The sequence below is a fragment of the Nothobranchius furzeri genome, chromosome 4, assembly GCF_043380555.1.
Source record: "Nothobranchius furzeri strain GRZ-AD chromosome 4, NfurGRZ-RIMD1, whole genome shotgun sequence".
In the NCBI taxonomy this organism is placed as follows: Eukaryota; Metazoa; Chordata; class Actinopteri; order Cyprinodontiformes; family Nothobranchiidae; genus Nothobranchius; species Nothobranchius furzeri.
Window position 1 is genome coordinate 59,283,765 of NC_091744.1, and position 16,258 is coordinate 59,300,022.

The following is a 16,258-nucleotide window of genomic DNA, read 5'->3' on the forward strand; positions in this document are numbered from 1 at the left end:
TAATTAATAATCCACTTCTTGCATTGTTTTCAATATCATTGGTAAATATATTATCAATTAAAGTTGCACAGTGTGTCTGAATTCTGGTAGGTTTTGTAATTTTAGGATATAAGCTCATGCTGTACATTGTGCTAATAAATTCTTCTGTCATGTTATGCTTCTTTGGGTTGAGCAGGCTGATATTGAAATCCCCACAAATACAAACAACTTTTTGATAAATTTTTGAATAAGCCTCTTCCAACCAATCCTTAAAAATGTCTATATTAGCCCTTTGATGCATGAATTATGAAATCTTCAACCATGATTTTTTTAAACAATTTTTTTCATTCATCTTTAGGTGTGAATGAAACAAATTTCAACAAATATTTTTTGTAACGTTTTGTTAATTTACAAATAATTTATTACATGTCCATCTCAGTGGACAGCGTGCATTCTGAACATGAAATATGTTGGCTTGACTTGCTGAAGCCCAAATGGAGGGGCTCACATACAATAAAGTCTTCAACAGCTGCGCTTAACAGCAAAAATAAATAAATAACAATTTTGTGTACCTGTCCACTGTAGTGACCATTATGCATCAAAGGGTTAGAGCCTGGGGATCTATAAACACAACTAATTATTATAATTTTCTTTTTTTCCTTAATAATTTCAATTGTTAAACATTCAAAATAATTATCAATCACAGTTGTCATGGTATCAATAACTTTGAAATCCAGGCTTTTATCTACATACTCCACCACCACTCTTATTATTTTTGTTTAGAAAGCTAGCTTCATATCCATCTAGTTCAAAGTCCATTCCTTTATCAGGGCAAACCCATGTTTCAGATATAGCGATTATTCAAAACTGTTTTGTAAATGTCTTTAAATAGTCCTTTATGTTATCAAAATTGGCATACAGGCTTCTACTACTAAAATGAATTATAGATAATTTACTGTCCTTATTAAAAGCTTGATTGTACTCCTCCTCCGTGTAGATCTGACAGCTGTCGCTGTTGTGAGAGAAAAAGTTGTTCTCTGGGTCTAAGTGCCTGAGTCTGTTGATTTATAGTCTGTATAGGTGAAGGTTCTCAGTTCTAGGTCACTAAAACGTGTTCTTTCTGCCAAGTAGTTGTTGTTTCTGGATGAAGATGACTGGGTGCTGATAGATCCTGTCATGGTTGTGTGTTATGTTCGTACCTCCAGTTTAGGCTGGCTGTTCATACTTATCCAGTTCACTGATGTTTCTGATTGCATTACTTTAGCTTCTTTCTTTCTTTCTTTCTTTCTTTCTTTCTTTCTTTCTTTCTTTCTTTCTTTCTTTCTACTGTACAGCATTTTGGTCAGCTGTCATGCTGTTTTTAAACGTGCTTTATGAATAAACATGGTATGGTATGTTAAAATCTGAATTCATATCATTTAGGACTCCAGTTCACCAACAAGTTGATCCATCCATTGTCTGTACCTGTTGATCCATGCACGGTCGCGGAGGGCTGGTGCCTATCTCCACCAGTCTTTGGGCAGGTAGGCAGGGTACACCATGGACTGGCAACACAGGACAAACAACCATGCATGCACACACTCGCCATGACAGTCATGTAACTGTCAGAAAAACCAGAGAAAAAACACACATGCACAGGGAGAACACACAAACTCCTTGCAGAAAGACCCTAAGCCAGGATTTGAACCCAGGACCTCCTTGCTGCAAGGCAACAGCACTAAACATTGCACCACTGTGCAGCCTAACAAGTAGATATTTTATAAAAAATTCTGTTATTTTAAAGAAATGAACAAAAGTACTGAAATTATAATCTAAATAAAAAGAGCTCAAATCTATTTCAGGTAGCTGAGATACAATGTTAGTTGCTGCAAATACAACAACAATCTAACTTCTCAGCCGTCCCTTTGACTAACATGTGGTGAGAGGGTTCAGCTGATTTTTCCAGTTTGACACCCTGGAAATTTAAAATTGTTTTAAAAATTAGGCACCATTTCCACATCGTGACACATTTATCTAAATTTAACCAAAATAGCTAAATAAATCAGGTCTATAGAGCCAGTTCTTAGTTCTATATAGATGTAATTATCCAAATATTGTGGACACTTTTGACAAACTCAGCAGTGTTTGTTGACAGCTGCTGTTATCAAGTTCCTATAATAAAGCTGTTGTTTTTGACACTGAAGCTAGTGAGGTTAGACATGTACCCGAAAGAAAATGAGTTTGAATGAGACTGTAAACCAAAGCAGGTCATTTACAAAGCAGGAAGGAAAATGTGCCACAAGAAAATGAAAGTTGTGGTTAATGTTCTGGATGAATAGTGGTTCTGCGGAGGGAAGTGTATTTGTTTATGTGGACTCAAGTTTTTCCACTTGCTTTCTGAGAATCTATGGAACTATTTTAGTTTATTTCAACAGACAAGGAAGTAAAAGTGACAAATTAATGGTTTAAGAAAAGGACACCATTTAAGAAGTGAAACAGAAAATATGTGTAAAAATCACAAATGAGCAAATCTAATGTGTAATAATAAATGTGATGAAAAACTGTACACAGGCATTATTATGCAATTAAAATGTCATTTCTAAAAAGAGAACATGCTTTTATTCAGGAATGAGCCATTTTTAATAGAGATTCTATGAAAACATGTTTGCTCTAAAAAGCTTCACTTATTAGAAACATATTTAGAGTTAGACAGAAAACCAGAACCAGACATGCAACTCTTCCCCAAAGTCTGGACCTTTCACGTTGTTTAAGCAGAGTAGAATTTGCTTTGAATGGAACAAAGAGCAGCTATTATCCAAAGAAAATCTCAGGAATGTATCTCAAGAAGTTTAAAGTTGCAGCAAAGCTAAAATACATTACTCCTGTTGGAGAATAAAGGTGGTGCTAAACAGACTTTTAAACGTGTTCTTAATGAGGATTCAATCAATTATTCAATGAAAAAAAAATCTATCAAAAGGTGTCTTTTGACTTCTAGATAGATCATCTCCACCAGGTTTGCTTGTTGAAAAAAAGCCTGACAGGATCGCCTACATTTCCCAGAATCCTTTGCCACTGTTTAATTTAGGCAGGACCTCGGTTGCTCTTTGCGGTCCAGCGGGATTTCTAATCATGCACTCCTTACAGTCTTTAATAATTTGCTTCACACCGGATTGCACATCTGGCTAAAGCAGCTGGAGAACCAGGAGAGGGAACGGAAACATGAGATGGACGTCACTCGGACCAGACCGTCCTTATATGGAGAAATCGGTAAGTTAAGTTAAGTAGCTTACACACACACACATACACACACCGGGTGACTAACCTAAGATAACAGTTTATAAAAAGCTCTGGCGGGTGATTAGCTAAGGTTGCATGGCACAGTTAGCTGTTTGTATAAATTTAATTTATGAAAGATTCAATAAGGACAAGAAGGGCAAATGTAGCTAGGTTAGCTTTAGCTTGTTTATGTGATGCGAACTGATAGAGCATCACATAAGCTGCCTGACATACAGGTCGCTGATTTATGTTTGAAAACCAAATACACCCAAAACATACATTCTACTCAGTAATGTGCAGTGGTAGTGATGGCTTGTTAATATGATGTCACACTGTGTATGGGAATATAGTTAATTTTTCTTCTTGTAAAGTTTATTTTAATCAATCAGCTGTGTGTCTTGTGAAGTTAAAATCCCAAAGCAGAAAGGTGATGATTATCCCCTCAGCCATCATGAGCAGAGAACGGCTCAGTCTTGTTTTGTCACATTTGCAGCTCATGGCCTTGGATTCTGGACAGACCGGTCAGCGGTCCATGAGGCTGCTGCTCAGGGCAGGGCCCTCAAACTGCAGCAGCTGATCCAGGCAGGTGCAGCTGTTAACATCGTAGCCATGGACTCTATCACTCCGCTGCACGAGGCGTGCATACAGGGTCAAACCCAGTGCGTCAGACTCCTGCTGGACGCTGGTGCACAGGTCAGAGAGATTAATCAACCTGGTGAAGTTTGTGGAGTTTTAATGGCGTGCTTGGTTTAATTCTGACCCTCACTGACAGGTGGATGCTCGGAACATCGATGGCAGCACTCCACTGTGTGACGCCTGTGCTGCTGGTAGTCTGGATTGTGTCAAACTATTGTTGGAGTATGGAGCAACAGTTAATCCTCCATTGTTCACCTTCTCCCCTCTACATGAGGCGTGCATGGGAGGTATGACTTGTTATAGCTGAGCTAGGCTCTGCGTCATGCATTTGATATAATAACATACAATGAGCTTACGGCCATACCACCCTGATCTCGGAAGCTAAGCAGGGTTGGGCCTGGTTAGTACTTGGATGGGAAACCGCTTGGGAATACCAGGTGCTGTAAGCTTCTACTCGTCCTTGAACCGTCACCTTATCGTGGTGGAGGAGTTTGAGTGCCCTAATGATCCTAGGAGCTATGTTGTCTGGGGCACTGGTAGGGTCTCCCATGACAAATTGGTTTTAGGTGAAGGGTGAGACAAAGAACGGTTCACAGGATCTTTCATGGCAGTAAATTCAAAGAGTCGGAGTACCCAGCCCGGAGGGTTACCGGGGTCCCACCCTGGAGCCAGGCCTGGGGTTTGGGCCCGTAAGCGAGCGCCTGGTGGCCGGGCTTTCGCCCATGGGGCCCGGCCGGGCCCAGCCCGAACCGGATACATGGGCTCATCCAACTGTCATTCCACCCGCATGAGGAACATGAAGGGTCCGGTGCAATGTGGATCGGGTGGCAGACCAAGGCGGGAGCCTTGGCGGTCCGATCCCCAGACAAACTGGTTTTTGGGACATGGAACGTCACCTCGCTGGCGGGGAAGGAGCAGGAGCTTGTGGCAGAGGTTGAGCGGTACCGGCTAGATATAGTCGGACTCACCCCGACACATGGCATTGGCTCTGGAACCCAAGTCCTTGAGAGGGGTTGGACACTCTCCTTTGCTGAAGTTGCTCTGGGTGAGAGGCGGAGGGCTGGGGTTGGCTTTTTGCTAGCCCCAAGACTCTCTGCCTGTGTGTTGGGGTTTACCCCGGGGGATGAGAGGGTAGCTACCCTGCGCCTTCGGGTCGGGGAACGGGTCCTGACTGTTGTTTGTGCTTATGGGCCAAATATCAGTTCAGAGTACCCACCCTTTTTGGAGTCCCCGGGACATCTAACATCGCAAGTCGACGATAGACTTTGTAGTTGTATCATCTGACCTGCGGCCGTATGTTTTGGACACCCGAGTGAAGAGAGGAGCGGAGCTGTCAACTGATCACCACCTGGTGGTGAGTTGGATCAGATGGCAGGGGAAGATGCCACGTAGACCTAGCAGACCCAAACGCATAGCGAGGGTCTGCTGGGAACGCCTGGCAGAGGAACCTGTTAAGACATTTCAACTCCCACCTCCGGCAGAGCTTTGACCACGTCCCGAGAGCAGTGGGGGACATTGACTCCGAGTGGGCCTTGTTCCACTCTGCTATTGTTGAGGCAGCTGTTGCTAGCTGTGGTCACAAGGTGGCTGGTGCCAGTCATGGTGGTAACCCCCGTACCCGCTGGTGGACACCAGAGGTTCGGGGAGCCGTCAGGCTGAAGGAGGAGGCCTACAGGGCATGGCTGGTCTGTGGCTCTCCGGAGGTAGCAGACGGGTACCGGATAGCCAAGCGGGGTGCAGCAGTGGCAGTTGCCAAGGCAAAATCTCGGGCGTGGGAGGAGTTTGGTGAGGCCATGGAGAAAGACTATTGATCGGCTCCAAAGAGGTTCTGGCAAACTGTCCAGCGCCTCAGGAGAGGAAGGCAGCAACTCGCTCACACTGTTTACAGTGGGGATGGGGAGCTGCTGACGTCAACTGGGGCTATAGTCGGACGGTGGAAGGAATACTTTGAGGAGCTCCTCAATCCCACCTATGCGCATTCCGAGGAAGAACCAGAGCCGGGAGACCTGGGGATGGACTGTCCGATCTCGGGGGCAGAAGTTGCTGAGGTAGTCAAACAACTACACAGCGGCGGAGCCCCGGGGGCAGATGAGGTTCGTCCTGGGTATCTCAAGGCTATGGATGTTGTAGGCCTGTCATGGTTGACACGTCTCTGCAACATTGCGTGGTCACCGAGGGCAGTTCCTGTGGAGTGGCAGACCGGGGTGGTGGTCCCCATCTTTAAGAAGGGTGACCTGAGGGTGTGTTCCAACTATAGGGGGATCACACTCCTCAGCCTCCCTGCAAAGGTCCACTCCAAGGTACTGGAGACTAGGAGGGTCTGATCGATAGTTGAATCTCAGATTGAGGAGGAGCAATGTGGTTTTCGTCCTGGCCGTGGAACTGTGGACCAGCTCTATACCCTTGCAAGGGTGATGGAGGGGGCATGGGAGTTTGCCCAACCAATCCACATGTGTTTTGTGGATTTGGAGAAGGCTTATGACCGTGTCCCCGGGGGCACCCTGTGGGGGACGCTCCAGGAGTATGGGGTGGGTTGCTTTCTGTTAAGGACCATTCAGTCCCTTTACCAGAAGAGCGTGAGTTTGGTCCGCATAGCCGGTAGTAAGTCAGACCTGTTCCCAGTGAGGGTTGGACTCCGCCAGGGCTGCCCTTTGTTACCGGTTCTGTTCATTACCTTTATGGACAGAATTTCTAGGCGCAGCCGTGGTGTGGAGTGTGTTGAGTTTGGTGGCAGGAGAATCTCGGCTCTGCTTTTTGTGGATGATGTGGTCCTCCTAGCTTCATCCAGCTCTGACCTTCAGCTCTTGCTGGGTAGGTTTGTGGCCGAGTGTGAAGCGGCTGGGATGAGGATCAGCACCTCCAAATCTGAGACCATGGTTCTCGACCGGAAGAGGGTGGCTTGCCAACTCCGGGTCGGGGGAGAGGCCCTACTTCAAGTGGAGGAGTTTAAGTATCTCGGGGTCTTGTTCACGAGTGAGGGTAGGAGGGATCGGGAGATCGACAGGCGGATTGGTTCGGCATCTGCAGTGATGCGGACGCTGAGCCGATCTGTCGTGGTGAGGAGGGAGCTGAGCCAGAAAGCCAGGCTCTCGATTTACCGGTTGATCTACGTCCCAATCCTCACCTATGGTCATGAGCTTTGGGTAATGACCGAAAGAACGAGATCGCGGACACAAGTGGCCGAAACGAGTTTCCTCCGTAGGGTGGCTGGGCTCAGCCTTAGAGATAGGGTGAGGAGCTTGGGCATTCGGGAGGGACTCGTGAGTAGAACCGCTGCTCCTCCGGATCGAAAGGAGCCAGTTGAGGTGGTTTGGGCATCTGGTCAGGATGCCTCCTGGACGCCTTCCCCGGGGAGGTGTTTCGGGCATGTCCTGCCGGCAGGAGGCCCCCGGGTCGACCCAGGACACGTTGGAGGGGTTACATCTTCAATCTGGCCCGGGAACGCCTTGGGGTCCTGCCGGAGGAGCTGGTGGAAAAGGCCGGGGAGAGGACGGTCTGGAGCTCCCTAGTTGGGATGCTGCCCCCGCGACCCGGACCCGGATAAGCGGAGGAAGACGACGACGACAATTCATAAGGGGAATGACAGAAAGGGTTTAGCCAATCACAGCACATGATCAGCTTTCAAATGGCTCAGAAGGACGAGAGAAACCTAAAATATTTAATCAAAGCTAACTGAATATAGCATACATAATTATTTGTCAGGAAGAGCATTGTAGTGTTGGGCATTATAGCGCAACTACTGCATATTTCATTATGAACAATAAGATGTGATATTCCATATAAATATGAAATATGTACCTGATTGATCTTTGAATGTTTAATCAGAAGAGTTTAGGATTCTTTGCTTGTTCAGCGACCATAAACACACTTTGTATTAATTCAGGCAGTCAAGAATAAAGTTAAAAAAATAAATTTTATTTTTCTAAACTAATTACTACATGACAAGCTGTGAATAATGATTTGTGATGGAGTGTATGTGTAGAGATGAAATGTGATGCGTGAGTGGTGTGAAGTAGATGTATATCAGAACCTTTGTATCTGAAAGAGATTCTGAATTCTGGGTGTAAAAGAATTTTGGTCTGCCATAAACTAGAGAGTTTATTATTAATAAAACAACATCAGACGCAATCTGTTGTGTCTACGAACCCTGATGGAGACCCCAAGCAGATTTGGAAGGTCAGGAAGTCGGATAGACCTCAAGGCACCGAAGTCCGTAGAATAACCGCAGTGCGACCATTTCCAATCTAGAGTCATCTCCCGGATCACAACAGGCATGAAGGTTATTGCGTCTAAGACGGATGGACTCTTAAGGAGTCGTATGGCTGTGTCAGCTTGCAGCGTGCAAACAGGTTCTGACTGTATGTCAAAGAGAAGTTTCAAAAGAGGCTGGTTCCGAATTGGCCACTTCGGAGTTCTGCTAGAAACTGAGTAACTCGGGCAGTCCCTCTAGTTTTATTAATCTAGAGTTTATCATTTCTGCGAATTAGAATTTGACATGTTGTAGGCTTTTACCAAACATCCCTCAGAAAACCGCACCTTCCAGATACAAGCTGTTCTTGAATCTTTAAACTTTGTGAGATGGCCTTAACCTAATTTGCATCTAATGAACAACGTGTATGAGTGTAGATAATGAGTAACTTGTTAAATCAAACATTACTGATCATAAAATATATATGGATCATTGTCAGAACAATATTCATTTAAACTTCACTGAATTAGGCACAGATTATTCAAACATTTCATATAACATCTGGTTCATTCAACCATATGATTATTTATGATTATTTAACTTATGAGTTGTAAAAGTTCACTTTTCATTCAGAGTGTTGAATCCAGCAGTCTGAGATAAGTTTGGCAATCTTGTCCTCATGGACTGTCAACAAACACTGCAGAATCTTCTGGGTGTTAGAAGGTAGAGTAGCAAATCCACGTAGATAGTGGAATTATGTCTGTAGGTGACCAGTCAGTCACTATGTGGTCAATATATAGGTCAAAATGGACCCTTTCTGGATGTTACAGCATAAATGCATGTGGAACACAATATTTACTGCAGTCCAAACAGCCTTGGAGTCATTCAGATGTTCTCATTAATACATTTAGATGTAGATTATAAGACTTTTCTTTTTCTAAACAGGTAATTCAGACTGTGTTCAGCTCATGATCGATCGAGGCGCTTTCATGGAGGCGCATGACTGCCATTATGGAACGCCACTTCACGTGGCCTGTGCCAGGCAACATTATGACTGCACCAAAGTCCTGCTCACTGCTGGTGTGTGTAGGCTTTTTCTCTACATATACGTGGACAGGGAATAAAAGTGAAATTAAAGTTCGATGGCTCGTTGATTTATGCTGTAAAGATTTTAAAGACGTGAGACAGTTAACTATTTTTGCCTTTCCTTCTTTAGGGGCAAATGTGAATGCGTCCAAGCTCAATGAGACTGCTCTTCATCATGCAGCTAAAATGAAGAACACAGATTTGATAGAGCTCCTGGTGGAGTTTGGAGGGAATGTGTTTGCCAGAGATAACCTCAACAAGAAACCCATTCACTACACCAGCACAGGCTCTCCCTCTTTCCTCTGTCTGGAGTTCTATGAGAGTGAGTATTCCCAGAGTGGTGCTGTAACTATACTAGCAGAGGTTAACATCTGTCTTCCCCTCCTTAGACACACCCCTCAGTTTGCAGCAGCTCAGCAGAGTGACTGTGAGGAGAGTCCTTGGCACCAGAGCTCCTGAGGTTGTTCCCAAACTGGGTTTACCCAGCCGCATCATAAACTTTCTCTCATACGTACCACCTCCTGTTGTTAAAATGTGAGCAACAACTGAGATTATTTTTTTATGGAAAGGTACAATCTACTGATAGGGTTTATTTCTTCAGAAAGTCACATGACAGGATGCTGAATCTAAAACGGATATCGGAGGACCAGATGGGAAGAAGAAACAATCTTTTATATAGTGCCTCTCAAGATACAAATCACAAGGCACTTTACAAGCACAAAATTAATAATTAAATAAAAAGGAAAAAGATTACAAATTGTAAAAATGACAAAATTTTAAATATTGTGACTAAAAATGTAAGGAAAGGGAAAAGAACATTAATATGAAAAAGGTCATCAGTGAATCCCAGGAAAGTCAGAATTGGTAGAAAGAGCTGAATAAGGAGAGGGTGGTGGTTAAGGTGTGGATAACAGACTCAATTTCAGAGCGGGACAGAATGGGACTCAGCTTAGCAATGTTCCGGAGATGGAGGAAGGAAGAGCGAACAAAAGAACTGACATGAGAAGCTGGGTCAAAGGTCACGCCAAGTTTCCTGAAAAAAGGTTTGGCGGGAGAAGCAAGCTGACCAAGAGAGTCTCTGACTTTGGGAACCAGCTTGTCTGGGGCACAGACGAGGATCTCAGTCTTATCTTCATTCAGCTGTAGAAAGCTCCCAGCCATCCAGGTTTTGATAGAGTCTAAGCAGGAATGTAACAGCTGCAGCTTAGACATCTCATGGGGCTTAAAGGAGATGTACAGTTGGATGTCATCTGCACAAAGATGGTAGGAGATTCCTTTGAAGGAGCTCAGGATGTGCTGGAGAGGAAGCAGATAGAGGAAGAAGAGTAGAGGCCCCTGCACAGAACCTTGCGGGACACTGGGTGAGGGAGGTGGTGGAGGACCGAAACTTGGAGACGGCCAGAGAGAGGGAACAGTCGGACAGATTAGAGGAGAACCAGTCTACAGACTCGTGTTGAAATTTGCACAGAAACTCTTGACATGTTTTTTTCAAACATGCTGACATTAGGGACCTTACTAAAGGTTAGATGACAGCCAGTGTTTTACTGCATCTCTTCAGTTTGTCTTTCATGTGAAAAAAACTGCAAATTTTAAAGGCAAAAGAACCCCCCCCCCCCCCCCCCTTACATTAAGAAGCTATGCACAAAAAGTCATTTGGCTTGTTAGGATCATCTCTCCGGAATGTCCCAGAGCTCAGATTTTCTACTTTGTGCTCCTGCTACAACAAGCAAGGCTCCACCTTTAAAATTGATTCTAGCTAACATAACTTGTTGACCTCGCTGGTTTCTGAGAACTGTGATTATCTAAAGAGAAATCTAAGCAACCAAAGCAGCCAGGCCTTGGTGACACCAAGTCTTTTCACACTTTTGTGCCATTTCAGGCAGTGTTAAAACAGCTCGTCACATGAGGATCCTACAGTTCCTCATGGATGTACCGCAGACATAGTCAGACACTGATCACAGAGAAACACAAAAACTAAAACGGAAAAAAGTGTCAGCTCTATGTGGATTCATGTAGATTCAACAAACCAGAGCGCATTCATTTATCAACTTTGTAATGCGAATCAGCTTCAACTTGGGACTATATGATTGAATGTACTTGTATATATTCTGTAACTATTTATTTTATTGTAAATTTGTAAATAACAGATGGTTCTACATCTATAGAGTTTGTGTAAAAAATAGATTATAACCAGATGATTAAAGACATCTGTGTGTTTGAACTTTGAGCATCATTGTATAGATCTATATTACACACACACACACACCCATCCATCCATCCATCCATCCATCCATCTTCATCCGCTTATGAGTCAGGTCGCAGGGGCAGTAGCCTAAGGCGAGAGGCCCAGACTTCCCTCTCCCCAGCCACTTGGGCCAGCTCCTGCGGGGAATCCCAAGGCATTCCCTGGCCAGGTGAGAGACATAGTCCCTCCACCATGTCCTGGGTCTACCTTTAGGTCTCCTCCTGGTTGTACGTGCCCGGAAAACCTCACCAGGGAGGCGTCCAGGAGGAATCCCTACCAGATGCCCGAGCCACCTCAACTGGCTCCTTTTGATGTGGAGGAGCAGTGGGTCTACTCTGAGCCCCTCCCGAATCACTACCCAAAGCTCATGACCATAGGGGTAAGGGTAGGAACATAGATCGACCGGTAAATCGAGAGCTTCGCCTTCTGACTCAGCTCTCTCTTCACCACGACAGACCGGTACAACGCCCGCATCACTGCAGATGCAGCACCAATCCGCCTATCAATCTCATGCTCCAGTTTTCCCTCACTCGTGAACAAGACCCCGAGATACTTAAACTCCTCCACTTAGGGCAGGACCTCATCCCTGACCCGAAGAAGGCATTCTACCTTTTTCCAAATCAAGTCCATGGTCTCAGATTTAGAGGAGCTGATTCTCATCCCAGCTGCTTCACACTTGGCTGCGAACCGCTCCAGCGAAAGCTGAAGATCACGTTCTGATGAAGCCAACAGGACCACATCATCTGCAGAAAGCAGAGACTTGATCCTCAGGCCACCAAAACGGATGCCCTCCACACCTTGGCTGCACCTAGAAATCCTGTCCATAAAAGTTATGAACAGAATCGGTGACAAAGGGCAGCCTTGGCGGAGTCCAACTCTCACTGGGAACGAGCCCAACTTACTGCCGGCAATGCGGTCCAAGCTCTGACACCGGTCATACAGGGACCTAACAGCCCGTATCAGAGGGCCTGGTAGCCCATACTCCTGGAGAAACCCCCACAAGACCCCCGGAGGGACACGGTCAAACGCCTTCTCCAAATCCACAAAACTGGTTGGGCAAATTGCCACGCACCCTCCAGGATCCCCCTAAAGCCTGATTTATGCTTCTCCGTCTGCGTCAGTGCGGAGACACGCAACACCATTATCCTTCCTTGCATAGGGCACGCAAGTACGTACGGAGTCGAGCCCACTTTTTTAAACATCCGTCGAACGAGACGGATTACGCAAGCTTGTGATTGGTCAGGATGCCGCTGTTGTTTACAGCGCCACCATTGCAAAGAGAGCCGAGGATAACTAGCAGCAGACACGGAGAAGCTTGAAGAATATCTCGTGAAAAAACTCTAAAAATATCAACGTTTAATTCTCCCGTGACTGGAGGAGTGAAAAGATGCGCAGCAAGCGTTTTATTTGTGGACGGAAATGACAGGAAACGTGGGTTTAGAGGTGGGGAGCGCATGAAGCGGTGGGAGAATGAGAGACAAATATGTCCGTGTTAAAAGTCTCTTATATACACCAAAAACACAATACAAACACATTATCTTGGACCGATACATGACAGGATACCACAGAACAGCGCTACGCCCTCTGCTGTCCTGCCGGGCAATTGCTTTGTAACACTCTCCAGGAGACGGAGAAGTATGAGAGCAAAACGCTTCCGTCAATCCATGCGTGTCTGTCCCTTGCGGAGCTGACGGAGAAGCATAAACCAGGCTTAAGTGTATAGAGCTGGTCCAGTGTTCCACGGCCAGGACGAAAACCACATTGCTCCTCCTGAATCTGAGGTTCAACAATCCGATGGAACCTCCTCTCCAGAACCCCTGAATAGACCTTACCAGGAAGGCTCAGGAGTGTGATACCCCTGCAGTTGGAAAACACCCTGCGGTCCCCCTTTTTAAATAAGGGAACCACCACCCTGGTCTGCCAGTCCAGTGGGACTGCTCCCGATGTCCACACGATATTGCAGAGCCGCGTCAGCCAACACAGCCCCACAACATCCAGAGCCTTAAGGAACTCCGGGCGGATCTCATCCACCCCTGGAGCCCTGCCACAGAGGAGCTTTTTAACCACCTCAGTGACCTCAGCACCAGAGATTTGAGAGGCCAACTCAAAGTCCCCAAACTCTGCTTCCTCACTGGAAGACGTGTCGGTGGGATTGAGGAGGTCTTCGAAGTATTCTGCCCACCGATCCACAACGTCCTGAGTAGAGGTCAGCAGCACACTGTTCCCACCATAGATCGTGTTGGTAGCGCACTGCTTTCCCCCCCTGAGGTGCCGGATGGTGGACTAGAATCTCCTCGAAGCCGTACGGAAGTCTTGCTCCATGGTCTCACCGAACTCTTCCCATGCCCGGGTTTTTGCCTTGGCAACCAACCGAGCCGCGTTCCGCTTGGACTGCCGGTACCCGTCAGCTGCCTCTGGAGTCCCACTGGCCAAAAAGACCTGATAGGACTCTTTCTTCAGCTTGACAGCATCTCTAACCGCTGGTGTTCACCAGCGGGTTCGGGGGTTGCCACCACGACAGGCACCGACGACCCTGCGACCACAGCTCAGGTCGGCCGCCTCAACAATGGAGGCACGGAACAGGGTCCATTCAGACTCAATGTCCCCCGCCTCCCCCGGAACATTGTGGAAGTTCTGTCGGAGGTGGGAATTGAAGCTCCTTCTGACAGGAGACTCTGCCAGATGTTCCCAGCAGACCCTCGCGATACATTTGGGCCTGCCTGGTCTGACTGGCATCCTCCCCACCATCTGAGCCAACTCACCACCAGGTAGTGGTCAGTTGGCAGTTCCGCCCCTCTCTTCACCCGAGTGTCCAAGACATGCGGCCGCAGGTCAGATGAAACAACAACAAAGTCGATCATCGAGCTGCGGCCTAAGGTATCCTGGTGCAAAGAGCACATATGGACACCTTTATGTCTGAACATGGTGTCCATTATGGACAATCCATGACTGGCACAGAAGTCCAATAACAAAACACCACTCAAATTCAGATCAGGGGGGCCGTTCCACCAACCACACCTCTCCAGGTCTCACTGTCATTGCCCACGTGAGCGTTAAAGTCCCCCAGCAGAACGAGGGAGTCACCGGAAGGAGCGCTTTCCAGCACCCCCTCCAAGGTCTCCAAAAAGGGTGGGTAGTCATAACTGTAGTTTGGTGCATAAGCACAGACCACAGTCAGGACCCGTCCCCCCACACGTAGGCGGAGGGAGGCTGCCCTCTCATTCACTGGGGTAAACCCCAACGTACAGGCACCAAGATGGGGGGCAACTAGTATGCCCACCCCTGCTCGGCACCTCTTACCCCCAAATTCCACTACCTCCGCTCCGCCCCCGCCTTCCGCAGCCGCTAGCTTCCGAACTAAATTTTTCTTGGTACCCGCTCTACAACGGCTCTGCTCCGGTGCGGAGACCTGAGGTGGGCAAACAAGCATGCGCGGGATTTTCGAGATCTTGCGATACAGTCCGAGCAATAAACGCGGAAGTTAGATCCAAACACCCGTTGTGTGGGAGAAGCATCGGCATGAACTGTTTAATCTGCCCATCATTTGTGTTGAGAGATCAGCAGTGTTTGGATCAACAAAGTGTGACTACTTTGATAGTGGAAACTGTATTTATGGCTTACTTTTGTGCATTTAAACTTCAGCCGCCATTGATAGTTGTTAAACGTTGTTAAACCTGTGCATATGAAATAAAAAACGCCTTTTGTTTATCGATTTATTGTGAAAAACGGAAATTGTGCTTGCTCCTTTTCCTGTTGGGCGGTTGTGATTTCTGTCCATTTACTGCGGAGGTGCTCCGGCGTCCGGTGAAAATAGGATCGATTCTATTTTTGCCGGACGCCGGAACAGAGGGCGGCGCACTGCGCCGCACTGCCGGAGCACAGCCGCAGTAGTGGAATTGCTTTGATTGACTACAACAGGACCGATTTTGCTCTGGCGTTCGTGTCGGAGTGGAGCGGAGGTAGTGGAATTTGGGGGTTAGTGGGAGCAACTCCAGAGTGGTAGAAAGTCCAACCCCTCTCAAGGAAACTAGAGCCAGAGCCATGCGTTGAGGTGAGTCCGACTAGATCTAGTCGGAACCTCTCAACCTCCCTCACCAACTCAGCCTCCTTCCCCACCAGAGAGGTGACATTCCATCTGCCAAGAGCCAGCTTCTGTAGCCGAGGATCAGACCGCCAACGTCCCCGCCCTCGACTACCACCTGTCACACACTGCACCCGATCCCTTTGGCCCCTCCCACGAGTGGTGAGCCCATGGGAAGGGGGACCCACGTTTCCTCTTCGGGCTGTGCCCGGCCAGGCTCCATGGGTGAAAGCCCGGCCACCAGGCACTTGCCAACGTGCCCCACCTCCAGAGAGGGGCCCCGGTGAACCACGTTCAGGCGAGGGAACATTTATATAATTCATCATAAGAGGTCTTCGGGCTGCTCGTTGTCTGATTCCTCACCTAGGACCTGTTTGCCATGGGTGACCCTACCAGAGGCAGAAACCCTCAGACAACTTGGCTCCTAGGATCACTGAGACAGTCAAACCCCTCCACCACGGTAAGGTGGCAGCCCAGGGAGAGGACACACACGCACACACACACACATATATATATATATATACACACACACACACACGTTTACATTTATTTATGTTTATATGTATACAAGTATTATTGTAGATACTCTGACGAGGAAGTAGTTCATATCTGCGTGCTTCCTGGAAATTGCATCCTAAACAAAACAACACCCCACACCAGAGGTGTGGACTTGAGTCACATGACTTGGACTAGAGTCATTATTTTAATGACTTCTGACTTAATAAAATCTATAAAGACTTACGACTCGACTTGGACTTGAACGCCAATGACTTGCAACTTGAATCGA

At 46.8% G+C, this 16,258-nt stretch overlaps 1 protein-coding gene and 1 pseudogene across 2 annotated transcripts; both read left to right on the forward strand.

Annotated features, from left to right (window-relative positions):
- Positions 1-3,028: 3,028 nt before the first annotated feature.
- On the forward strand, positions 3,029-9,826 carry asb13b (ankyrin repeat and SOCS box containing 13b). 2 transcript variants are annotated; one of them, XM_015964005.3, is made up of 6 exons: positions 3,029-3,225; positions 3,728-3,927; positions 4,007-4,157; positions 9,005-9,139; positions 9,276-9,467; positions 9,535-9,826. In XM_015964005.3, the coding sequence occupies exons 1-6, from the start codon at positions 3,183-3,185 to the stop codon at positions 9,681-9,683; spliced, it is 870 nt and encodes a 289-aa protein (XP_015819491.1). In that variant the 5' UTR covers positions 3,029-3,182; the 3' UTR covers positions 9,684-9,826. The 2 variants fall into 2 exon arrangements, with proteins under 2 accessions (XP_015819491.1, XP_015819492.1); XM_015964006.3 differs by lacking the exon at positions 9,005-9,139.
- On the forward strand, positions 4,221-4,319 carry LOC129153671 (5S ribosomal RNA; annotated as a pseudogene).
- Positions 9,827-16,258: the final 6,432 nt, after the last annotated feature.

Coding starts and splice junctions, on each gene's coding strand:
- asb13b (XM_015964005.3), top strand. CDS start 3,183: ATGGACGTCACTCGGACCAGACCGTCCTTATATGGAGAAATCG. Junction 3,226..3,727: donor GTCCTTATATGGAGAAATCG/GTAAGTTAAGTT, acceptor TCACATTTGCAG/CTCATGGCCTTGGATTCTGG. Junction 3,928..4,006: donor TGCTGGACGCTGGTGCACAG/GTCAGAGAGATT, acceptor CCTCACTGACAG/GTGGATGCTCGGAACATCGA.